This window comes from Corvus kubaryi, unplaced genomic scaffold (genome assembly GCF_017639235.1).
Source record: "Corvus kubaryi isolate FWS band 111438036 unplaced genomic scaffold, C.kubaryi_AGA036_p1.0 132, whole genome shotgun sequence".
In the NCBI taxonomy this organism is placed as follows: domain Eukaryota; kingdom Metazoa; phylum Chordata; class Aves; order Passeriformes; family Corvidae; genus Corvus; species Corvus kubaryi.
Genome location: NW_024580666.1, coordinates 3207312 through 3233570, shown reverse-complemented (window position 1 = coordinate 3233570; position 26259 = coordinate 3207312). Strand labels below are relative to the sequence as shown.

Below are 26259 nucleotides of genomic sequence, written 5' to 3'. Positions count from 1 at the left end.
ATGTGGAGACAGGTGTCAGCACTGTAAGATGAAAGAGCCTAATGAGGAGAAAAGTAAAAACATTCTGTAGAGGAGAGGATCAAAACATGTTGCTGGTTTGAATATTGTTGTAAACTTAAAACTGTTGGAATTGTGACAGCTGCACTGAACTGTAGCCTTTGTCCCATTTTGTTAAATCAAAGCAGATTAAAGATGATGGGAGGGCAGCCAGCTTCAAAAGTGTTTGACAAGAAGAGACAAATGCACATATAAATTAACAATTTATTCATGTAAGCCTAATTTTTTTCTTGAGAAAGTAGGACTGAAATGTTTTTTTTTCCTCCAGAGTATATTGCAAAAGAGTAAGATAAAGGCAAAGATAAAAGCATGAAAGACAGAGTCTTGCCTAATTTTTTTCAGATCTCACTACTTGTACAAAATATATTTCCAGATGACTGTGATCACAGATGATAAGAATATTATCTATGGAAACGCTTCTTTTTTGAAAAAAAAAAAAAGGATATAGCTGAGAATTCCTATCAGTTTTCTTGTAAAATTATGACATTAATTGTAGGATGATGCTGTTGTGTTTTCAGAAGTCAGCTGAGCAACTCATGATGATATTACAAATCAAAGCAGAAAAACCAAATGCATTTCTGATGCTTTAAATCTTCTATGAAGACTATACATAGTTAAACCTGGGATTGCGAGCCATAGTGTTGCTATAAATAAATTCCACTGACTGTGATAAAGGAATAAGTAAAAAAAGATACAGGAATGTGTTTGATTTTAGTGGGCTTTTTTTAGTCTGCCTCCTGGACTTACTCAGATTTCACATTTGTTATCTTTGGCAACATTCATGGTGAGGTATTCTCAAGCTTTGTTTTTATACATCAGAATGCCCATATTTGCAGTATGGGTTACATTCCACCATCTGCAATTGTCAGCTTTTTACAATTGCACTGCCATTTCTACAAACACAATCTCAGCCTGTGCAGTGCTGAGGTGGTCTGTGTTCTGGTTGAAGGAGATTTCTGGACCCTTTGTTATACCACCTGTTTAGAATTCTGAAATCATCTCCCTTCTCTCTTGCTGTGGTACATTTGAATCATTTTGACCATATATGTTGTATGCTGTGACACCCAGAGGTGTTTTGTAGTTTTAATATCCAAATGCACATCCAGACTCAAGGCAAGAGCAAGGCTTTGTCTTGAGTGGAAGGGATGGTCAAAAGCTCAAAGCAAGAGCTTATTCCAGCAATTCTCCTGTCTTAGATGGTTGGAGAAGTATTCTCTGTGGGATGCACCCCGAAGTTTGTCTACCCAGAAATGAGTGTCATCCAGAAGTGGATGACATTTGAATATGTTGACTTAAACTGTTCAGAATAATAGAATAAAATCACAGCAGCATAGAATCATTTAGGTTGAAAAAACCTTTAAGATCAGTGAGTCCAATCATTAACCCAGCACTGCGAGGTTCACTCCTAAACTATATCCCCAACTGCCCCATCCTGGTGTCTTTTGAATGCCTTCAGGTATGCTGAATACACCACTTCCCTGGGCAGCCTATTCCAATGCCTAACCACCCTTTTGGTGAAGAAATTTATCCTAATATCCAATCTGAACCTCCCCTGGCACAACTTGAGGCCATTTACATCTGTCCTGTCACTTGTTACCTGAGAGAAGAGACCAATTCCCACCTGGCTGCACCCTCCTTTCAGGCAATTGTAGAGAGCAATGAGGTCCTCCCAAGCCTCCTTTTCTCCAGGCTAAACAACCCCAGCTCCCATTTCCGATAAGACTTCCAGACCCTTTCCCAGCTCCATTGCCCTTCCCTGGACATGCTCCAGCACCTCAGTGTCCTTCTTGTAGTGAGGGGCCCGGAACTGGACACAGCACTCGAGGTGTGGCCTCACCAGTTGCTGAGTACAGGGGGATGATCCTGCCCTGGTCCTGCTGGCCACACTATTTCTGGTGCAAGCCAGGCATTGGCCTTCTTGGCCACCTGGGCACGTACTGGATCATGTTCAGCCAGCCATCAACCACACCCCCAGGTGCTTTTCCACCAGGCAGCCTTCCAGCCACTCTTCCCAAGCCTGGAGCACTGCATGGGGTTGTTGTGACCCAAGGGCAGGACATGGCACTTGGTTTTGTTGAACCTCATACCATTGTCCTCTGCCCACTGATCCAGCCTGTCCAGATCCCTCTGCAGAGCCTTCCTGCCTTCTGTCACCTTCAAACTGCCTAAGGGGGCTCTCATACAGAATCACAGAGTATTCTGAATTGAAAGGAACCCGTAAGGATCATCGAGTCCAACTCTTATGGGAATGGCCCATATGGAGTTTGAACCTACTACCTTGGCATTATTAGCACCATGCTCTAACCAACTGAGCCAATCTCACTCAATCCCCTTGTCCATATCATCAGTATAGATATTAAACAGACTGGCCCAAACACTGAGCCCTGGGGAACACCACTTTTGACTGGACACCAACTGGATGTAACTCATATATTAATATTTTATGATATTGCTTATTTTGCAGTTTTGTTTTTGAAGTCAAGATGATCATTTGCATGCTCATTTCTGTAGAGAAGCTTCCATATATTCCCTTTTAACATAGACATATTCTTTTAGGAAATGGTTCACAATTAAAATCAATATCTATCCCTTTGTCTTACATCTCATCTGATATTAGTTCCATTATTTTTCTGGATAGTTGTGAAGGAAGGCTGCCATACTTTCTTATAAGTAATCTGAGTGAAATTCTGTGTATTCTCATACTGAGAATCTGCCCTTCTATTTGTACAATTATTTTAATCTTCTTGGATTCATGATGACCCTTGTGTTAAGAGCTTGTCTCCTAAGTAGCCTCCCTCAGTCAGGAAAAGTTTGCTTTTATTTCTCTTAGTGGGTAGCATCATTTTCACAGGTTGATATATGTTAGGTAAACTTTATTTCTGCAGAGGAACATTCTTCTCTACTGATAAATGTCTAGGGGTTTTTTTTAATTCTGAGATCTTCAAGGACCTAGAATGCATGATGCTTTCTTAGAAGGGAAAAGAAAATGCATTTCCAAAAGAGAACTCTAAAAGAGAGAATTATGCCCATGCTGTGTTAAATTTGACTCATCAGAATTTTTCAGTTTGCATCAAAAATGAAAACAGCCTTGCACTTACAAATCTATAGTTGTCTTACCATTCTAAGGTAATTGGCTGGTGGCACCTTCCATATGTTACTTCTCAAAAAGGCAAAAATGACAACAGGTGGCAGTTTTTACAGATTCTGTGCTGTGGGTTGTTTACCCATGCCCTGTTTCTCACACAACCTTTCTGTTTCCTGGCCTGGAAAGAAAACATAGAACCAAACCCAGTATTTCACATATCTCTGATATTTAAACCCCCCTGTTTTGTCATAGAAAAGCAAGCTGCTGAAGTGTGAAGCTGCCTCCTTTGGCACTGATACGAGATCTTGGCAATATAAGCTATGGTTACTTTTTACTCTGTGTTCATGAATGTTTGTTAACTGTTCCTGAATATGTTTGACAATGAGACAAAGCTAACTGAACAGAATGTTAATTGAAGTTCAGTTGGAGGACTGATGCTAAGACAGGATGGTTTATACTTCTGTTTTCCAGTTCAAGTTGACAGTACAGTTTATGGGGTCTGGGGAAATGTAGATCTAAAGTTGCATATTCTTATTTATGTTAGATGCTTGCGGATTTGCTAAATTAATTTAATTAACTAAGGAAGAGGTTAGAAATGTTTATTTGCATCCATGCTTGGTTGATTAGTATGCATGATGAGAAAAAGCAAAGCAAAGGGCACTTAATAGGCTTTGTCAAGCTGCATGGCTGTGATTAGGCTAGAAGGATAAGCATTTTGGTTTTCTGCTGCAAAAACATATGGCTGCATGCTTAATCCTTCTCTTCCAGGCAAAAGGCACATATTTTCCCACTCCCTTGTTTGTCCCACCAGTTGCTGAAGGTAGGAAAGCTAGGAGTGAGGTGGAATACCTCATTGTTTAGAGGGAAAAAAAAAGCATGATGGTGGAAGAGAAAGATTTCTAAAATGAAAAAGCAAGAATAAGCAATGTGGGTAGATATCCACTGAGCAGCAAGTGTTTTTTTAAAATATTAAAAAATGTGGTGAAGGAGCTTGTCAGATCAAGACAGACATGTAATTGTTCCTGGTTCAATAACATTTTTATATGAAACACTGTTCTTCTGTTTGTTTGTTTTCATTGTAGGTCCTGACCAGATACCCCTGAGGGAAGAATTTGAGCAGATCATGTTGAAAGCTATGCAGGAGTTCACTCTGAGAGAGAGATCCTTGCAAATGAGTGCACAATGTATCTCTGTGTCACCAGGTCAACTCCCTTGGCTTGCCAGGTTAATCGCTAGTGTGTCCCGGGACCTCGTGCATGTGGTTGTCACCCAGAATTCCCTGGCAGAGGGCATCTCAGAGACCTTGAGGTCTCTCAATGAAATGAAACATCAGCAAAAGCTTCCAGATTATGTAGTTGCCATTTGTGCATCAAAGATTAGGGGAAATGAATTCTGTGTGGTGGTTCTAGGTAAGTATATTTGCAGACTGCTTCAAATGGCAATGCCAGATTAATTTTCTTGAGTTATTGATCCTGTTTTTAAATCCCTTTTGTTCTTTTTATTCTCCTTTGTATTGTTGCACTGCAGTGTCACAGTTTACTGTATCTTCAGCAAGACTTGGAGTACTGAGGTCCATGAGGATCTAGAAAAATATCTTTATGCTAGTCATTACTACTTCTTGAGAGGCCTGAGACTTTACTGTTTGTATGACTACCTTAGAAAATATCTTGAAGTGACCCAGTGGCAAAATAGTTAGTTTGTTTTTGTTTCATGTAACAACTGCGATATTTTATGTGGCAGAGTCTTCTGCAACCTGCTTAAATCAGAACATGCTTTTCCTCCTTTTTATCCTTTTTATTCTGCACTGGTGACTGGCTGTGATGTTTTTGTGTGAATGAGTGTGTCTGGATGGAAATGAACTTTGACTAATCATCTTTCCTTTGTAGGCAGATAAATCAGTAATGCCATTTTTTTACTTTTTTTACCTCTTTTCCCACACACTAGGGATAATTACTTTTTCATATTTACCCAGAATCCTCCGTTTCATCTAAGGTACAAATACTTGCTTTGAATATCATTTGTCGTGCAAGTATGCAAAATGATATGCAATAACAAAGAACCTGCTAAAATTAGTTATATCAACTAATTCTCCAGTCACTAGTAAAGTAGACTTGAGAGACTGCTCTCCCTGTCTACTGGGTAAAGGCAATGGAGATCCATGATTGAAGATTAGAGTGCCCCACACTTCTAAGATGTGAAGGTTGTGTTGACAGTAAACTGTATTAAGGTTTGCTCTCACTCTTTTCCCCTCCCTTCTCCAGGTCAGTATCAATCTCGGGCACTTGCAGAGAGCATGCTCACCACCAGTGAATTTTTAAAAGAGATCAGTTATGAGCTCATCACAGGGAAAGTTAGTTTCCTGGCATCGCATTTCAAGAATACATCTTTAGGTAAGTGATTCTAAGAAACAGAAGTTCTAGCAAAGACAGTCATGTCTTCAGGGTTGGTGTATCTCCTGTTCAGCACTTAAAATGCACATGGATACATCTCTGCTCTCTTCATTGAGAGGCACTCTGTTCTTCTCTCCATTCCTTGTGTCTGGAAGAGAGCTTGTCTCCTTCACCTGTGCGGTGGCAGTTCATAACCCTCCAGCAAAACATTTTTAACACTGTTAAATGTAATGGCAGGGCACTCATAAGTACACAAATGTTTTCTAGTTTGCACCTCCAGCAAGGTTTTAGAGGTTGTTTTATAGTGTGTTTCTTTGTAATCATCAGATGTCACCAGTAGCTGTAAAGCCACAGAGCTGAAATTATACAACTGTGGTTCCTTTTTTTTTTATTAATCCAATTGGTAAATCAGTAGATAAAAATATTCTCCCTGTCTCTCTCCCCTGTATCTCCAGCCCCTTGCCCCAGTGCAGATTTGACATCAGCTATGTGAGAACATGGGTGTATGTAATATTTGACGTCGTTTGTCTGAAATGGTTTCCAGATAATTTGGTGTTGCTAATTCCTATCTAGGTGATGATTTGGACAAGCTGCTGGAGAAGATGCTACAGCAGCGAGGGGAAAGTGTCATTATTCCTTTTAATGGAGATGTTAGTGAGTGTGTGTCATCTCAGGAGGCAATTGCCATGGTTTCTACACAAGAACCAGGTAATTTTTTTACATGCAAGATACAGAATAAGTGTTAAATGTCAAATTTAAATGTCAAAATGCATACACCTCAGAAGAATCTGAGGACACATTTGCAGTCAGTGTGCCAACCTTAAAATACTAATACTGCCAGCTAAGTGTAGCAATACAGCAGTTTCTGAGACAGAAAATCTCTGTAATAACCCTCAGCAACTTTTTTCCCCTGATGTTTTTCTATTTTCTAAGCTAAAACGTGATTTTCTGTTAGGCATCAGGCCAAGCAGAGAAGATGTTTCTTTGTAACACTGGCAGCATGGATTCATCTCATCTTTTTTGCACTGAGGAAAGGAATGTAACCTTGAGTTTAAGGCAGAGGGGAATTGTGTTCTCCTGATTTCCTCAGGTGTCCTCCTGTCTGGTAATATGCATTAGAGACTTGTGCTCTGAGGCTTAAACTTTTAGGGAATGTGTTTTAAGATCTTGGACTGAAAGTGCCTGGCAAGTGTAATCCGTAATTTGTTGATCTGAGTTGTGTCTTGTTCAGCATAATGTGATAAGATGCTTAGGTGCAAAAGATAAGCTAGGATTTCCTGTCTAAAATTGCTAATTTCCAGAATTATTTAGCTATTCAGAGTTCTAAACATACTTTCCCTTTCATATCACAATAACAACAAAAGATACATTGAGCTGTTGTGAACACTGAGATTCTTTCAGGTCTAGTAGCAAAGCAAATTCAGCCTCTGGTAAAGCTTTTTTCTGTGAATGAAAGGTATGCTCTTAGTTCATTTTAGTTAACTTAAATTCATCAGTTTGGTGTTATATCTGAATGAAGGCAGAATGGTTCATTGTCTCCACATGGATCGGGAGATCCAACTAGAAGGGCTGCCAGGCACTTTGTTCTGGCACCCTCAGGAGTACAAGTCCAAGTCTTGAGCTTCCTCAGGGGGTTAATTTGAAGGGAGAATAATCTTTAGATTCTGGGGGTTTTTGTCTTCTTACTGTGTGCTTTTTTTTAAACCTTCATATTTTCTCAAACAATTATTCTGAGATCATTTTTTCTTTAACATACGGCTGTACAGTGGTTGAAGCTATTGAGAAACTGCCTGAATAAAAAAAATAAAGAAGTAAGTCTCCTAGGCAGTGAGAGAGAGACCTTTCTTCCATAGCAGATCTACTGAAATGGACACTGAGGCACATTTGGACAGGAGATAAGCACGTGTGTGTGCACACACACACAAACATGTCCCTGTATAAAACCAACACAGTAGAAAAAATGCCATAAACAAAAACTGTAATACCATTATAGGATTTAATCTGATAATCTGCAAGTTGAAAATACTCAGTGGTTAATGAAGCATGGGTTGTTGGACATAGAATTTACTTAATGGAAATACTGAAATGGAACCTGCTTTTTATTTTGAGGAAATATGAGTGCTCTGGTCAGTCTATCAGTTCTCTGCATTTAGTGTTACACAGAGGTTTATAAAGTCTCAATAAATCTGTTTCAGGAGAACATTAGAGCTCTGTACACCTCTCTCTCTGCTCTTTTTATCTATGTACACATGCACATCTTTATATATATACGTGCATGCATATTATGTATGTGTTGGTTCATTTAACAGAACGCATTTCACTGTGCTGGCATTGGGGTTTCCTTGGGTTGCACTGTTAAAAATCCTTAAAACACTTAGGGCATTTTAAAAAATGGACAGTGCTGTACTTGAGGTCATCTGATATATTACCACATTTTGATCAAAGAAAGAAAGTTGGCATTTGTGATCTGGACCCAACTCTCCAGAGTGTTGAGATTTGTTCTGGTGAGTGATTTTTTTTCCTGGTAATAGAGGGTAGTCGGTTTGGAGGGTAATGTTTTGCTGGGGGGGTGGGAAAGTAAACATGTCTCTTGTTGTGTTTTGTTTTCTTTTTCAAACAAACACACTCTAGATTTGGATGTTGATACCTTCCACATTTACCAGCCACAGCTCACAGTTGCCAGAAAGCTCTTGTCCCAGGTTTGTGCTATAGCAGACAGTGGCAATCAGAGCCTGGATCTGGGCCACTTCAGTAAGGTGGACTTCATCGTAATAGTGCCCCGTTCAGAAGTCCTTGTGCAGCAGACCCTTCAACGGATTCGACAGTCAGGTAAAAGGGAGGGGAGGGGAAACAGACTGATAAACCAGAGTATGTGGTGTGATTACATCATTACTGGTATAAGGGGAAATGTAAGTTGCTCCAACATATCTTTTGTCCTCATGGTTTTTGTTTTATTTTACTTTTTTTAAAAATAGTTTTACAAAATCATTAAGACCCTGGAAAATACATAATTGACCCACACTTCAGAGTAGTTTATTCCCACTTCTTTAATGCAAATGACGTTCAAAGTCATATAGATTGCACCATGCTTACTTTATGAATATGACAGCAATACATCTTTACAAAGACTAGTTGTATTGACACAAATGTTGAAGCAGAGCATGAAAAATATGATATGATACTAGTGAGAATCAATTTTATATAAATTAATGGTTTTTGCAAAAGAAAGGTCAGGATAACTTTTTCTGACTCAAACAACATATTAGCTTAATGTGGGCAAGTTTGGCCTGGGATCATGGAACACAGCCAATTGAGTGCTGCTTTGGAAATCTTTGTGGAAGCCTGATTTTTTTTTCCCCCCACTTTTTGATAATGTAAGAAGTTTTTGAAAGGTCTTCAGGCACTTTTTGCAGGAAATCAAGAAACCAAGAAGCACATTTTTGCCTCCATTGTGAGAGAAATTGCATTTGGATAATCATCTTTGTACTGGGGCCTATCAGTGGTTTGGCTAAGTCCTGACATTGGCGGACAAGCCGCAGCTTCCCAATGACCATCCATTTTTGGATGCACTCAAAGGAAAAGATTTTTGTTGTATTCTTCTTTTTGACAGGTGTGCTTGTGGACTTGGGCCTAGAAGACAATGGAACAGCATATCAGAGAGCTGAGAAGTATGTGGTTCGGTTGGACAATGAGATCCAAACTAAATTTGAAGTTTTCATGAGGCGAGTGAAGCAGAACCCCTACACGCTCTTCGTGCTGGTTCATGACAATGCCCACGTGGATTTAACAAGGTAGCTGCTTCAATCTGCTGAAGGAAAACCATCCTCTCCCAGCATCTTTCCATTAGGTTTTTCAAAAGGCTTACCATCTTAGACACCTATTGCTTTCTCTAGGCATTTTTAAGGCATTTTGTGCCTTACAATCAGAAATAATATCTTTTAGTTGCCCATGATATTTGTTAACTAATTCTGATTCAGCTGAAGGTGAGACTAGTTTCAGGTTTTTAGATGCGTAACAGGACTGTTTTGAGGGTTACATGCTATGGTGCTGAAATTGAGGGGAAAATGCTGGATTTTGCAACTTTCTTTGTTCTTCTTGTCTTTTTTTCCTATTTGTCTCCTTTTTCTGTACTCAAACCCAAATGTCTCCAATGTTCACAAGCTGATTGTGCTTTAGTTCATATTTTTATCCCTGATAATTACGTTGTTTGTGATATGAGAAAGCTTACAGACATTTAAGTCTGCATCATGTGAAAGATGCCATAGCTGCTGTAAGAAAAGAGTTTGAAAAAACAGCTATATTGAATTTGGACAGCTTTAGGTCTAAACGCAACACGTATATATGTGCAAAAACATCTCTTCACACTGAATCAAAAACTTCACCTTGAAAGAAGAAAGAAATAAGTAAAACTGATTATTCTGCTCTTGTTCCATGAATAAACTAAGGAGAATAATCTTAATGTGGTCTAAGCATGGTGTGTAAGGTTGTGGGATTCATTTCAACATCAGAAATAATGAAAAGTGTCTGTCCATGGCAGAGGGGTTGGAAGTAGATGGTGTTTAAGATCCCTTCCAACCCAAACCATTCTATGGTTCTGTAATAAAATACTTTCCTTGAAGGACAGCTGAAAATAGACAAAAGCAACATTATTTCTACCTGGTCTTCCCCATCACATTTTTGTTATTGTCTTTGCTATACTTTGAATTTGGAATTGCTGAATATATGGAAGTGAAGGCAATGCCAGGAGCTGGAAATCAGAACATTAGCAGACTTTCAGGTCTTTTCCCCAGCCTTTTACAGATTTGTTGTTTCAGTTGGGAAAAGCGATTGGATTTTGTAAAATTGCTACTGTGTCCTATGCCCACAGTTCATGGAACAGTGCTTCCTAATGAGAGGGATTTCATCAGCTTTGGCTTATTTTTGGTTTCCTCCATCTGATTCTTTTTTTAATTGTCACACTGATCCACCTTCTTACTGTCAACAGATTTTAATCCTTTATTTAGGTGTTTGTTGTTTTTCCTTGTTCTCCTGAGTTTACCCACAGAGAACAGTCAAATGTTTTTTGAAGTCTTTTACGTTTCCAAAGAGATTTTTTTGAGCTATGATTCTCTGTGTCATGGTCATTTAGAGATTTTTGTGCAGGAAGAGAATAATCCATTGAATTTCAGGATGTCAGTAAGGCAATTCTTTGCATTCTTATTTCTGCAGTGCCATTTCAAGTTCCCTGTCACATGGTGAGCCTAGTCATGGTCTGGCTGATAGAGTTATTAATTGCAGGGAGGTGCTTGAAGCATTCAACCTCCTTGTTCTTCAGGTCAGCTCTTTTCCTTATGCCCTGCAAACGCAGCACTCCAGGATCAGCTCTAGCAATGAGGTACATTGGATACAATCTGACACTGTGGTAAGTGTTTAACTGTTAATTTTAACTGTGAATTTTAATGTGGAATTCACACCTAACAGAATCTATAAAGTGTCTGTGTTAGGAGGGAGCTCTTCCTCTGCTGGAGTTTATTCTCTCAGATTCCAGATGGACAGCCCTGGGATACTGATGGTAGAGGTAGCATTGGTATTTAGGACCAGGAATTACACATTTTTCTTTGTCCAGTCATGTACAATGAGAAACTACTTTCTGTGCTCTGGTCAGACAAAGCTATGTAGACATGCCATAAAGCTCCAGAGCTGGCTTTCCCTTTTCAAGCAGTCTGAATTTTGACTGTAAGTTATATGTCACATAGCCTGTCAAGTCTGTTCATTACTTTCCCAGTCATAATTAAAGTCATGTGCTAGGTGAACAAGTTTTGGTATAGTGGGTGCAGAGGAAAAATCCTTTTGGATATCCTCCACTATTAACTTTTTTCATCGTTTCAGCCAGCTGATTCTGAAAACATTTTGGATAAACCTGCTTAAAAATAGCATTTTCTCCTATTACTTGTTTGGTATATTTATATCAGATTTGATTTAGTTTCTGCAAAGTGTCTTAATGTGGGAGCTGTAGAAAACAGTTAATGTAAAACGAGGGAGTTTGGTTTTTGGTTGATTGTTAATATAAACCACGTGGTGACCTTCTGTATAGTGGTCTAGACAATTTTTTATTTCCCAAAAGTAAAAAAATTAACAACTTTCAGTCTTCTGATTAAAAGAATAACCCACAAAAAAAGGGGAGACTGTAGATGATTAATTACATTCCTAGAGATTACTGCTGATGTAAATGAACTGGAGAACACACTGTGCTCCCATCAAAGGCTTACGAAATTTGAAACACAAATATTCTGCCTTTCTGATAGCTGTATGCAGATTTATATTCTAACCAAAAAATTCTTAACTTCTGGTTTCCGTTAGAAAAGTATGTAGACTCTGACGATCAAGAACAACTTTGGAAATTAATAGTCCTTCTCTTTTCAGAATAGAACCTGAAATAGAAATGAGATGACAGATGTCAGTAGATATAAAGCCAGAGACAGGGAGTCAGAAAATAATTAGCAGGATTCTAGAAGCCCCCTGCAGTCACAGGTAGAGGTATACTGAAAAATTTTCAAGGACCTACACCTATCTTTCCTAGCTGTAGGCAAATAATAAGTTAAGTAAAAAACAATATATATTTTATTGTATTCATTAAAATAAATAAATAGCGTCACTTTGGGAGAATGGATAAAAAGAAAGGATTCTTTGGTTTGGAAAGTGCTTTCCACTTATTTTTTAAAATGACACAAAAAATAGAAATTCGTTCCAGTTTTCCTTACATTTTTGCTGTTTGTGTGTGAAACAGGGTGACACAGCAAGTGAAGACAAGTTATACTTTGGTTTGAATGAATACAGCAAATCCCTCCAGTGGGGTGTCACAAGTCCCCTTTTGAGATGTGATGAAACCTTTGAAAAAATGGTCAACACACTTTTAGAAAGGTAAATAATAACATGGAAGCTTCGGATTCTGCCCAGTTGGGGTCTTAAGGATACATCTTTATGAGCCCCATTATGGGCGATGAAGACATGATGACCTTTGATGTTGATCTTGAAATACATGAAGTATGTGCAGTTTTATTTTTGTAACAAATTTAGTGCAGTTGAAGAAGGCAGTGGATATCCTTCGTTTGTTTTTAGAAGAGATCAGGCCCATCCAGCAGCAATCTGGGCTCAGCTGTGCTGCTCTCTTCTTTTGGCTCAGCCCTCACTAAACGCAGAAGGTACCAGAGGTTAGGTACCTCACCAGTTCTGGTGTCTCTCTTGGTGGTGGTGAGAGACATTGTTTCAAAAAGGTCATTTTTGTTATTTCGGTAGTTGGCCATGGTTTTGGTTCCTGCAGCTCAGAGCCTGTTAGTACCCTGCAGCTGCCTGAAGAAGCCACTGTCATGGCACATATCCAAGATATAATTAAATGTGCCCATTACAGGAATGAAGGGAATACTGTCATTTTCAGCAATGGGGAGTTAATCTCCTCTGTGTATCAGCAGGACAGATCCCTTATAGCACTTCAAATAATAGTTCTCATGTTTTCATATTTACTAGAACAGGATTGTTCTGTGTTCAGTACTGTGTTTTTTGTTTTAATTAGGTCAGTTGTAATAGTTGTAAATGTATCTGTATTTATTAAGTGAAATTCAAGATCAAATGTGTTAAATTAGCAACACTGATAATTAAGTACATAATTAATACTTAATATTTGTTATTATCTACAAATACACAGTAATAATTAGGTCAGTTTCCTAGGCTTCTCCTGTTCTTTCTGGTCAAATCCAATGGAAGAGATAGTGGTCATTATCACTCACTTTCTGTTAAAATGTGCGTGGGAAAAAGGATGAAGGAGGATTTATGTATGTGTAAATAATCATATGAGATTAGGATAAGACTAGAAATTGATGGCAGGTGAACCTCTCTACCTTAGAGCCAGGTGAATCTCTGCCTTGGAGCCAGGATATGTTTTTGTGTCACAGTTTATCAATTTAGCCTCTGTTTTCAAGAAACTGGGCTATTCTGTCTGGGTGGGTGAGCCATTCAAACTTAAAATCTCAAAACATTGCAGACATTTGTGTATTATAAGAAAGGCTCCATTTGTTTTAGTAGTGGAAGTGCAGCTGGCACTTTTATGGCAGGAAGAGTAAAAAAGTGTTTTAAAAACTTACTGATTTAATGAGTGGCTTATGGTATCCAGAACAAACTACTGTATCTACTGGTTAAACACAACCCCAAAACTTTCTTTAAATGGATGTCATATTGTCTATTAGATTACTCAAGAAAGAGACAAGAGAGATGTGGAACTTCTAGTTATTTTAATTATTTGGACTTACATGGCACAAGACCAGCACTGAAGGTGTAATAGTGTAGTGTTTTTCTGTACTATGGTGGCAAGTGAACTCACAGGAAAAGTCTAGAAATTGAGTGGGGTTTTTTGCTTGAGTTGGTTTTAATTTTTTTTTTCTTAGCATTTTACTTCATATTTGTTGTCACTGCATATAGCTGTAATGAAAGAAAAGATGTTGGCTGTGTAAATTAAAAGGCAAAATGGAAGTTCAGATTTGGCTCAGAGCCAGCAATTCCTATTGGTAAGTCCAGCTTTTGGCTGAGAAGTTGAGAGGTGTGAAATTATGAAGTACTTCTCCCAGAAACCACTTGAAGCCTCAATGGTCCTCAAGTTTGTAAAAGAAAGAGCTTGTGTAAAGCAAAGCAATTATTAGCATGTGCTCTTGGAATAAATCGGATCTGAGGTGTTCCTTATCTCCATCACCAAAGATCTTTAGCTGAAATTTTGGACCAGATGAGGGTAACAGAAGTTTATCTTTCCTGTTACTTGACTTGGGCCAAGTGCAGAGGATTTTTGTTCAAAACTTTTGTCTATGAAAATGGAAGGCTTCATTCTTTGAGCACTACTGGGGAAAATAAGCACTTCTTTACCATGCAGTGCTGTGTTTTGGCTGATTTTTGGACATTACTGTGATTTTGCATGTGCTAATGCAGAACTGTGTCTCCCCCAAGGTACCCCCGGTTGCACAGCATGGTGATCCGCTGCTACCTTCTCATTCAGCAGTATTCCCAAGCTCTGATGGCCCTCACCACCATGGCCTCTCTGAGGGATCACAGCACACCTGAAACTCTCAGCATAATGGATGACCTTATCACTTCTCCAGGAAAGGATAAGAATGGCTGTGGCCACATGCTCGTCATTCGGGTGCCATCAGTGCAGCTGGCCATGCTGGCCAAAGAGAGGTTACAGGAAGTAAGGGACAAGTTGGGGCTGCAGTATCGTTTTGAGATCCTCCTTGGGAATCCTGCCTCAGAGCTCACTGTTGCGAAACACTTCGTGACACGGCTGAAGGTTAGCAGAAACTGAATGTTTGTTGGTGTGCTCACTGTAGCCATTGGCTGCTGTCGTCGTTTTGTGTTTATTCCCACTTGTTTTGAGGTTAATTATGCTCTAGGGAAAGGGCATGTGTTCTGTATCTGTCGCTGTGAATGAATGCATTTCTGTATGTTGAGTATAAATGATAGACTTGGAACAAACCTGAATTGTTACTGGTCCATGAAGTCAAACACCAGCTGTTATCTCACTTCCTAAAGTTGAATAAAAGCATGCATCAGAGAGGGTTCATCTCTAAAAGCAGAGCTCAGATCTCTGTAGGCAAACTAATTATTTCCACCAACTTGTCTGTCTGTCTAGTGTATCTGTTGTCTGCTCTGTCCATCCATCTTCTGCCCTTCTGATAACTGGTAAAGTATGCTGTTTGTCACAGATTTCTTTCCTCAACCCCCTGCATGCTGAAAGCCTGAAGAGGCTGCATGCATATATGCCTAGCATATATGCCCCAGCCTAAACCTTTGCATGGATTTACAAGAGCATGGTTCAAGTAGCCAAACCCAGTTGCTGAATTGACCTCACTACATTAAACAAAGGGGTGATGGGTTGCCTGCCTTAGGCAGCAGCCTGAAAGTAATACTGGTTATTACTGATCTGTCCTGATCCTTGCTCTAAGTCTCACAGAGAGATTAATTCTCTGCTTCTATTATGAGTTATTCAGTGTATTCAAAACCACAGAGAAGAGGAATGAATTTTGTGAGCCTTTCTGAAAGAGCCTGTCTATGGCCAAAAGCAGATAAAATGTCCTTTAAAGAAGCTACGACTCTTGCTTCTCAAACTTTATCTGCAGAAGGAGAGAGAAGAAAGTAGTCATGAATGAGAAAACAACATGTGAGATAGCAGCTCTGTGCTGGTGGCTTTTTTTGGATAGGCATTAATTCCAACCCTAAATCATTCTAGGTTGAGTCCTGTGAGGACTTCTTAACAGTGCTTTGCATAATGGGTTGCAGCCCTTACACAGTGCTGAAGCAGCGTGTGAGACCTTTAGAGCAGATCAGGATTGACTGTGGAGCTGTTGCAGGTCTGGAATAGAGAAATTTTATCAGGTAGAGAGTGAAAAACCTTCTAAATAATTCTTCCTATTCCTCTCTCCAAAACATAAGGTGCTGGTTTGGACTAAACAAAGCTGTAGGATGCTGGATTTGTTTCTTTTCTTGCAGGTTACTAGAAGAAAAGCCCTCAAATCTGAACCATGCATGTGAAGGGAGTGAGGAGAGGAATTCAGTTGCCCAAATATAAGCCTGTAGTGTCTTTTTAGGTGGGGTGTCCCAGTAGTATTTCAGAATGATAAAGGCCACCCATGGGGCTTGTGCTGTGCTACCATGCCTGTTAGTCTGGTGCCTGAGATAACACAAGATTTCTGACATGGTATGAGCATGTATTTGGGGAACTGATTCCCATTTTAAAATTCATCAGCCATGCTACCCCTGAGCCTAGCTTATTGCAGACAATTTTGATTTAGTCTCCGTGCTGCTTGGCATTTGGTCTGACATTAGGTGGAGTACTGAAGCTGGACTAGAGCCAGTGGAGAGCTGAATGTTGGCTGCTTGCACTAAGAGCACCCCAACCCTTTTTTTGATGTGTGTGGGGAGAAAGCAATATGAGGCTACTGAGTGCTTTCTGGTGAGGCTGAGGCTCAAAATGTGGTCCCACCAATAAATACTCTTGGTTGCAGGAAGGATGAGAACTCATCATGACCGTTTTCAGAGGCAGGGAGGGAAACTTTATAGGCGTTAGTGAACCCAGCTGAATAGTTTGACTTAACCTAGCCTCTCTCTCAGATGGCATTAGCAGGGTGTGTGGTGCCACAGCAGGGCAGGGAGGGTGGGCAGCTGTCTCTGCAGTGCTGGTGGCTGGACTGTTCCCCTCTCTCAGACAAGTCTGCTGGTCAGCCAGACCAGCCAGACAGGTCATTCTTCTCCATCAGGGAGCCAGAGGTACAGAATGAAACAAGAGTTGGAAGACAATTTAAATAACTATTTTACTGACCAGGGATGCTGTCGTGGCATAGCCTTTAAATTACCAAGAATCAAACTGTATGGGAGACATTCAGAAGTGAGGAGCCCTGAGGGCTGCACCTCTCTGCTGTTCCTGAGTAAGACAGTCAAGAAATACATCTTCTGGATGCAAGTTTACAGCTCAAAGCCTCAGGCTCTCATTCTTTTTAGGTCCTTATGCTAGCGAAAAGAAAATCAAGGGAAATCAAAGGAAAAATTGTCTTCCCGTATTTCACCTTCTAGTCACGCACTGTCACAGAAACTTCTGTCGTTGGAGAGGCAGGGGAACACACAGCTGGACTAACCTTGTTGAGCCAGAAATTCTCTCTGCTGCTAAGGCTGCTTTACCAAGCCATTAGATACTGCTAGGTAATTGGAGAAAAAGGTTTTTTCAGTAAGCTCTGCTGAACCAGGGGAACTGAAGCGTGTAAGAACATGGGACTGATGCTACCAGCCTTTCCAGTGCTAAGGGAAAATGGTGCAGTTTGTGGTCTTGGGCCTTGATAGACTGTAGGTAAGGAGTTCTTTCAGGTGGGATTACCTCCAGGGAAAGGTGAAATGTGTTTCTTTCACGTAATCTTTCGTTGTATAAAATAATTAAACAAGGTTCATTGGTCCATTTTCGTACTCCACTTGAAAGTCTTACTTTAGCTTTACATTAATATCTTTTCATCTGTGCCAAACTGAACTCATCGACTGCTTTTTTCTCTGACAGACCACACTAATGCCACACCAGGTGAATGTTTCCAACACTGAATAACATATGCTTTGTCTTTGCATTTACTGCTTGGCTACCAGAACACAAATGCATGCCTGTACCCAAGGTCTCCTTCCTGTTGGCCATTGAGTAAGCGAGCCCTATATACAAAGCAAAAGCAGGAACTGATGAAAAAAGAAAACAGGTGAAGATATAGAAGATGTCATTGAGGTGTGACTGGAATATTCTCTGTTCACAGGCTTGGAGGGGCAATGAGCAGGATGACTGGATTCCTCGCACCTATCAGGATCTGGAAGGTCTACCTTGCATTGTTATTCTAACTGGCAAAGACCCTCTGGGAGAGACTTTCCCCAGGTGCTGTTCTTACTCTTTCAATATGACTGCTCTCTAACATGTTTACATAGGTGGGGTTTGATACCATCTGGCTGTCTTTTCACAAAAGGAGTGTATTTTTGAAGATTTTAGTTAGGGACCATTTAAAGTTTTGGGAAGTGCAATTTGTGAAAAGTCATGCTACTGTACTGGATGGGTCAGCAAATGTCTGTGTGAAGCACCAAGGAGCATAACTTTGTGTTGAATATTTTAAAATAATTCTATATGTACGGGCTAACAAAATTGTTCGTGAATATTTAGTAAGCAATAAAGATAGGGAGTATTCTTCAAAGTCAGAGAAAACAAAAACTTCTTTTTGTGTTGGCTTTTCCAGGTCATTGAAATACTGTGACCTTCGACTAATTGACTCCAGCTACTTAACTCGTACTGCGTTAGAGCAAGAAGTAGGCCTGGCATGCTGCTACGTCTCCAAGGAGGCAATTCGAGGGCCTATTGTAGCTCTTGACCTCAGTGAGAAGGAGCAGGAGAAGGCAAATGGTAGTGAGAATGACTCTGACGAGCTGCTTATAGACTTGGATCGGCCCCAGAGCAACAGCAGCGCTGTCACTGGAACCTCAGGTCGGTTATTCTGCTGTTGGTCTGAAAAACAAGTCTTTATTCCTGTGTCATTGGAGTTTGGATGCAAACAGTGAGATGTTTTCTCAAATGTGGGCTGCTTAGCTGTATCCAGCTGCAGGCTAGACAATGAAATGTTAGTTTCAGATTCTTCACACAGTGAACAATTTTCCTGTCTAGTGCTAAAAGGAGATGGTGTTTCAGTGGGAGGGATGGTATGCCATAGCTAAGCGTCCCTTGTGATTTTAATTTTTAAACTTACATTCCACATTTGTTGCTAGCTTTATTCAGGGATCCTGAAAAGATCTTAAAAATCAAAGCAAAAAAGGCTAGTATAAAATATAAAATAGAAAAATGCTCTGTAACTCCGGGAATACCTATGGATGAGGATGGATATTTGCCTCCTTGCCAAGACCAACAGAATGATTGGGTCTTGCCCTACCTCTTCAGGCATCAGTGAAGCCTCACCTCCCACCAAGCCTTCCCTTTGCATTCTGCAGACACTTCTGGGTCCTTCCCTTTGTTTCCCTATGAGTTTGAGGCATTAAGACAGCTGAACTGGGTCTTTGGTATGCACCAGGTCTTCCCATACACTAACTAAACCTGACTGGTATGGAAGAGAGGACATAGAGCAGTTCATGTCCAAGTTGCAGTGAAATAAATGCTCTGTTGTTCATACAAAGGAAGATGCAATTGATCTGTGTATACAGTGGTTTGTTAAATTTGACTTTCAGAAAACGTGCCATCAAATTCCAAATCCTAAATGGGAAATGATGGCTAGAACACAGAGATTAGGGTTGAACACTTGGAGCTTGCACCCTGTTGCAGCAGGATGTTTGCCTCTCCAGTCAAAGGGACAGACAGATGTAAATGATTTCTTTTTACGTGGTGAAACACTGACCTAAGCCACAGCAGCACTCACTGAACAGAAGTATTTGTATGTTAGGATTGTAGCATAAATCAAATGAATTCATGGTTTTCTTGCGTCAGTCAGTAACTTTTCATTGCCTGCTTTTTGTTTTCCCAGGTTCCCTGGCTGACAATGGTGTGAGCTCCTCAAGTGCCGCAGACAAGTCTCAGAAGCAGGCACCATCCCTTAACTTCCAGACTGTGGCACACAGCTCAGTAGATGAGGGAACTTACTCCAGTTTTACAGCCAGAGAGACCCTGAAACAGGAGTGTGACTCGCTGGGTAACCAGATGGCGAGCAGCACCACTCCCAAACTCTCCTCACTGTCTTCAGTCTCTCAGACCTTTCAGTGGCCTGCCCAGTCAGCCAAGGACAGCAAGGCCCTCCGTGTGGCACTGCCACGCATCGTCATCCTGTCCAAAGCTGCATACTGCCTCCTGAGCTCACAGAAAAATGGGAACTTGCCTTCCTCCTCTTCCCTCCTGCCTCATGCTGATGTGTCTTGGCTGAGCTCTCTGAGGCCTCTGCTTCACAAGGACATGAGCAGTGAAGAGCAGTCTCTGTACTACAGGCAGTGGACAACAGCCCGACAGCACCACGCGGACTTCAGCAATCAGGCTGAGGCGTCTGGCACCAGGACTTTTCACCCCAGGAGGCTGCTTTTGACAGGACCACCACAAGTAAGAGCACAGCTCCTTCCTCTTGCAGCAACCTGAGAGGGCCAAGTTTGCAGTGATGTGTTTTCAGGTTAAAAATCTGAAGTCAAATTTTAAGACCAAGTCCACGCTGAAGGTGGTAAGGAGAGGATGGGTGATGCTTTATGTCATGTTTTAGCCTAAATGAAACACATGTGGATGGCACTGGGCATAACATTGCCATGAGCACATCAGGAGAGAAGCAGTTACCACTGCTGATCTCCCTGCATACAAAAGTGACACAGGCTGTGGCCAGGTTGTGCTCAGAGACCAATTTAGTCAAAGTGTTTTCAGCATAGTGGGCAATATTACATCTTGCAGTGTTTTCAGGCAGAGCTGAACACAGAGCTTTGGGGTAAGCCCAGAGGCATTTATCTCAAGTTCACCCTTCCATAGTAATAGTTTGGGTTGGCATTTAGACTTCTTTCCATCTCTGGCTCAGGTCGGAAAGACTGGTTCCTACTTGCAGTTCCTAAGGATTCTCTTCCGCATGCTGATCCGGTTGCTGGAAGTAGATGTGTATGATGAAGAAGAGATTAATACCAGTAAGTATTTAGTCAGCATTCTTAAAATGTATCATAAAGAACCTATGTTATATATTATTCAGCAAGGAAGTTTTTAGGCTCACTAAAAAACTATGAATTACACCTACTACGTGTCCTCTCCATTGGTGTGTAGCTAGACTTACTCTAGGTGTCTGCATATATTTCAATATAGATTAATAAAAAAGTAAACTTTATAATGGGCTTATCTGAGAACTACTAAATGTATTTTGGATTGATGCTTTTGTATAGCACTCAAATGAAAGTGTGCACAAAGCTGTAAATGGCAAACATCTGCCCATGTATTCTCTTCTTGTGGGTTTTTAAGTGCTGGCTGCTTTTAAGCAGACGGAACATTTAAGAACATTTTGTTCCTGGCTGAAACGTAACTATTATTTACGTTTATTTATAAGTTATATAACAACTTTCAGTTAGGCTGTCTCCTGTCTGCAGTTTGCAGGTTTTATGCTGAGGATAAAGGGGAACGGGATCCTCTTTTGATTTGTGCTCCTTTGTCAGATCTCACAAGATCCATTAACTGCTGTGGCAGGACTTTGCCTTGAGAAGAGCAAAACCTTTTAAAAATTAGTCGTCTTCATGGTGTTCTTTACATAACTCTGTGGTTTTGTAGGGAAATTTCTGTGGTGCATAGCTCTCATGACCATTAGACTGACATACTGAGAATGTAGTTTTTGTCAAACCTTTGAAAAGACTGATTTATATTTCTGTTCATACAGTGCTATGAAATTTAAAAAAAAAAAAGAAAGGAAAAAGAGAAATATTTTCATTTGATTTGGAGCTTTGGGGGCAGTTATTCCCTCATTATTTGAACTAAAGTACCTCAGAAACTTAGGATGAAATATCACAATGTAAGAGATGTTCTGCATCATGCCGACTGGCCTGTTGAGATCACAGCAATGTGTCACACCCCTGCCAGGAATGCATGGAACTTCAGCACAAGAGCAGTTTGGGTTTGGATGGGGTTTTTGGTTGTGGCTTTTTTGCTCCCACTACTTCTGTTGGAATGCTTCTCCAGAGCACTAGTGTTCTCATTATTTAAAATAATACTTTATTCTCCAACCCAAATATGTTTCTGTCCATTTTATATACATTCTCTTTGGGACCAAAAAACATACTAATTTAAATTAAAATACTTTTTCTCTTCTTTGGACTGATCAGGCAGCTATCTTACCTCCTCTTCAGCATTCATCTAGGTAGACTGTGTCTTCTTACAGGATCCTCACAAATTACAGGCTCTTCATTCTCCTTGTCAGTTTGGTACTTTGGCCTGCACATCTATTTTCAGTTTATCCTTCTGGTGCATGGGTGAGCAGAACTGAATGTTTAACCAACCCAGCCTACAACAGCTCATGTATTCCCCCACCCCCACTGAAAGCCCCATGATTGATGGACCTGTAACTGCCTTTTCCATTCTTCCTTTTCACTGGCTTTGATGCTTAGCTTGTACTCCAAGGTTCCTCAGCAACTCAGTCATTTCCAACCAAGGTGCTCCCAACCTGCTGCAGAAATGCTGTTATTAGTCCTTGATTGTACATATGACTCACATTTTTTTCTGTTAAATATCACCAAGTTTTTGTTGCTACAGTGTTCGAGGGCGTTGAATTCTTTCCAGTTATCTTTGATTCCTTCTCCATGTTGACAGTGATTCTTAGCAGTTGACAGTGACTCTAAGCAAACTTAAGCCAATTTTTTGTTTAAGCTGGTGACATAAGTGAGGATATTAAACAGTGTGTCCCTCTACCAACCTTTTAACTTCATTGGTAATCTCACCTGCCTTAATGCTTACCATGTTACATGCTGCCATCTTCTGTTTAGTCAACTCTTTCGATTTACAGACTATTCCCTCTCTCCATTTTCTTCAGCTGTATTAATAATTTGTCCTATAGAACCATACTAGAGTCCAGAAGGATAAGATTCAGCGCATGTCCTTTGTTCAGAGAAATAGGTGTTTCATAGCCATATAAAGTAACACAGGATTTCTTTAGTCAACTTATATTGCATTTTATCCCATTTTTCATTTAATTAATTATTTCCTTCACCCTCTCCAAATTTTGAATATTACCATGCTCAAAGTAATGGACTCAGAGCTCTGTAGATTACTGTCTCTCTTCTTGCATCAGGGTAGGGTGAGCATGTGCTTGTCCGTAGACCCAACCTTCATTTCACCTGAATTCACTTTTCTAAAATCAGTAACGTCAGTTACACACCTACTTTCTTGTGTTCTTCCATCTCATTTTGATCTGAATTGACTCATGTTCAAGCTGCATTCCGAAGTTGTTTTCTTTGGCTAGTGTTTTCTACCATTCCCATTGCTTAAACTTGATTTTCTACTTGAGACTTATCTCTGTTGGATCAAAGCAATAGAGTTTCATTTGATCCTTGCTGGCCACATCCCATTCTGTAATAGGAGTGTGTCTTTTACTGACTTTATCATGTACCACCAGCTACTAGTTCATAAATACATACAGCCTCTTTTTCCATGCTTTCATCCTTCTGCCTTTGGATACTTTTGCTTCTCATTTACCCAATGCTCTTCATTCCATCACAGAGAGGCTCAAAACTACACCTGTGCCTTCTGCACAAGTAGGACCATTCATCCCAGCATTTATGCTTAAACCAGAGTGAGTTATACCTCAGCAGCATGATGAGGAACAGAGCAGAAAGATACCTAGGAGGTCCCTTCACCTGCACGCAGTTTCTAAGGAGTTGCCATGTCTTTGAAATGGCTCCGTGTGGATTGTAATTTCACTGGTAACATTTTTGACACTCAAAGATGTTGCTTTGTGTGTGTGTGCCTGTGTGAGTTCAAGTGCAACTGGAAAGCAGCAACCATCACGTAAACATAATTTGGTGTGTATCTGATTCTGCTTACCTGAAGTGTGTTGTTGCAGATCATACTGAACACAGTGAAATTACTCAGTCTAGCAACGACCACTGGCCAGACATTGAGATCTTCAGCAAAATATCTTTTGACCTGAGTGTACATGATCCTAAGTACAGAAATATAAGTCCTGTATACACAGAACAACTCTCAAGAGTGAAACAAGGTAAGTAATATGTAGAAATTTTTAGGAATACTTTCCTACAAAGAATCAGTTTTTATTGGTTTGTTTGAACATGAGTTCGCAAGAACCTTTAGTCTCCAAAATTATATGGAACAAAACAATTTGTGTGTTCTGTACAGTTTTTACCAGGATCACAATCTCTGTTTTTTAACACTCCTAAAATTTCTGTTACTTCTTTTCTTTGTGCACAGAAACAAGCAAAGAAACAAAATCAGAGGAACCTAAGAAAAGGGAGACCGTGTCCATGATGCTGACTAAATATGCAGCTTACAATACCTTCCATCACTGTGAGCAGTGCCATCAGTACATGGACATTAATCCTGCTGCACAGGTTGGTGTCAAGGTCCAAGGGTAAACAGTATCCTTGGTATTTTATTGTGGTCCCTCCAGGCATACTGCCCTCATCTCAGGATTCATGCTTTCACCTTCCCCAAGATGGAATTGTTTAATTCTTCCATTCTCAGGGGAGATATTGAGCTACAGTCCCAGGAGCATCAACTGTGTCTGCCACATTCTGAATGAGCAGTTTTCCTCTGCAGCTGCCTCTGGCAAAGAGTGAATATTGTGATTAGTTGTCTGAAGCCAAAGCATTATTCAGCCTGCCCAGAGGGTTTGCAGTGTCTCATGGGAAAAGACTTTAAAAATTAAGAGAAATGCTTGTCTTACCTAAATTCCAGCCATCCATACCTGTGATGGGAGATGGCAAGGCCTACTTCTTCCCCCCTTTGTTCGTAACTGTGCATCCTTCTCAGCAGTAGCTTATGAGTCACTGGACAGAAATGAACATTTTAATCTGTTTAGTTAAAAAACTTTTAGTTTCTAAAGCAAACAGTTACGCTCACAGGAGACTGGCAAGTAAGATTATTCCTGGTTAATAGCTCACACATTATTTCTTAACCGCTACCAGCAGTTTACCTGGAAGTTTCTTATCTCAAATCATTCCTTCCTTGCTCGCTAATGTTTTCTAACAGCTTGCTATTAAGATATGGCAGTGTAGACACCCCGACCTGGCAGTGCACAATGCCAGTTCCCTCAAAGCATCACCAGCAGGTCTGATCTAAACCTCATGCTTCATTAAGTCCATTGACAGAAGCAAATCCTCCCCAAGGACATCTGTTGTTCCCTCCACTCATATTTGTGCTTGTGGTCAAATATAACTAGTAGTAATAAATATAAACATCTACTTGTATGTGCCAGTGTGAGCTGTGTATATAGAATTAAGATAATTAAGCTCAGGGAAATTACACTTTCAGAGGAGAGTCATTGGATAGCAAACATTATGAAGGGAGAGAGAGTCTTAAATGCTTTAGCAGAACCTAAATAAAGTCCCTTGCATTTTCCATCGTACGCTAATTATTTCAATTTTTAGCAAAAATTATAGGAAGCTCATTTGTAAGTGATTTGACTTTGTAGTAAGACAGATGCTGTTACAGTGGGGAATACTGCAACACGTGTATCAGACAACGAGGGCCGTGGAAGAGAAATAGATATGGACTGATTCTTGGTAGATGTTTCAGAGATGTTTATTTCTCCAGCTGCATGGCCAGGGCTCTGCCGAGGAACTGCTCAATCAGGGGACTCGAGGGTCCTTGCCCGTGCAGGGGAACACAAAACAACCAATGGGGAACGAGCCTGACCAGGGGCTAGGGAAACCCTGTGTCTCCCCCCCAGGGCCCTTCTCCCAGGACCACATGGCAGGGGGAGGGCCCCAACAAGATGCTTTTGTAGGATGAAATCTATCAGCTGTGTAGGCATTTGTATACAGTTACATGGTTCAGTGAAGTCCTGTGCAAACTTAAGTTCACCCAAATTCTTCATAGCCTTGTTAATGGTGTGGTCTGCTTTGGTCACACAACTGTTTAGGAGAGTACTGCCACAGGAAAAATACCATACGAATACAGTAGTGCTCCTGCTGAGTTGTCTGAATGGCAGTGCATGCTGCTGTGGAGGCACCCCATGGGCTGCACTGCTCTTTGAATCTTCTGAGGAAATCTATTTGGACAGTTTTTTTCCTTTTGTGTGTGTGTATATATTTGACTTCTCTTTGTAAATATTGATAAAAAATTCCTAGCTGAAATGGACTTCAGAAGAGTCCAGTTTGGCCAAAGACCATTACTGGTACAGAAATCTGATTCTTTTAATAGCAAGGCCTAAATAATTTACCTTACTGTGAGGAAAATGGTTACTGAAAGAGAATGTTTTGTTGTTCTTCTCCGATGGCTTCCAGTACTGTGACTGTAAGAGCTCCTCCTTACATACTCCTTATGTATTACCTGCTTGGAAATCTCTTTTTGCTGTTTGTTTGTATTCAGGTGTCTGACTCCACTCTGCATGCATTCACGTTTTCATCCTCGATGCTGGGAGAAGAGGTTCAGCTGCATTTCATAATCCCCAAGTCCAAAGAGAACCATTTTGTCTTCAGCAAGCAGGGAAAACATCTTGAAAGCATGCGACTCCCACTTGTTTCTGACAAGGTGCGTGTGCT

At 40.4% G+C, this 26259-nt stretch overlaps 1 protein-coding gene across 8 annotated transcripts in view; it reads left to right on the top strand.

Annotated features, from left to right (window-relative positions):
* GREB1L (GREB1 like retinoic acid receptor coactivator) overlaps nt 1-26259 on the top strand; it is a 75858-nt gene that overhangs the window by 38472 nt on the left and 11127 nt on the right. For all 8 annotated transcript variants that reach the window (XM_042030093.1, XM_042030104.1, XM_042030076.1 and 5 more), the window contains 15 exons: nt 4225-4551; nt 5404-5532; nt 6106-6240; nt 8164-8361; nt 9143-9323; nt 10741-10933; nt 12299-12432; nt 14500-14839; nt 17832-17947; nt 18300-18544; nt 19569-20131; nt 20589-20691; nt 23601-23756; nt 23966-24105; nt 26087-26248. In XM_042030093.1, coding sequence (XP_041886027.1) covers nt 4225-4551; nt 5404-5532; nt 6106-6240; nt 8164-8361; nt 9143-9323; nt 10741-10933; nt 12299-12432; nt 14500-14839; nt 17832-17947; nt 18300-18544; nt 19569-20131; nt 20589-20691; nt 23601-23756; nt 23966-24105; nt 26087-26248 — 3122 coding nt within the window. The remainder of the gene's footprint in view (nt 1-4224; nt 4552-5403; nt 5533-6105; nt 6241-8163; nt 8362-9142; nt 9324-10740; nt 10934-12298; nt 12433-14499; nt 14840-17831; nt 17948-18299; nt 18545-19568; nt 20132-20588; nt 20692-23600; nt 23757-23965; nt 24106-26086; nt 26249-26259) is intronic.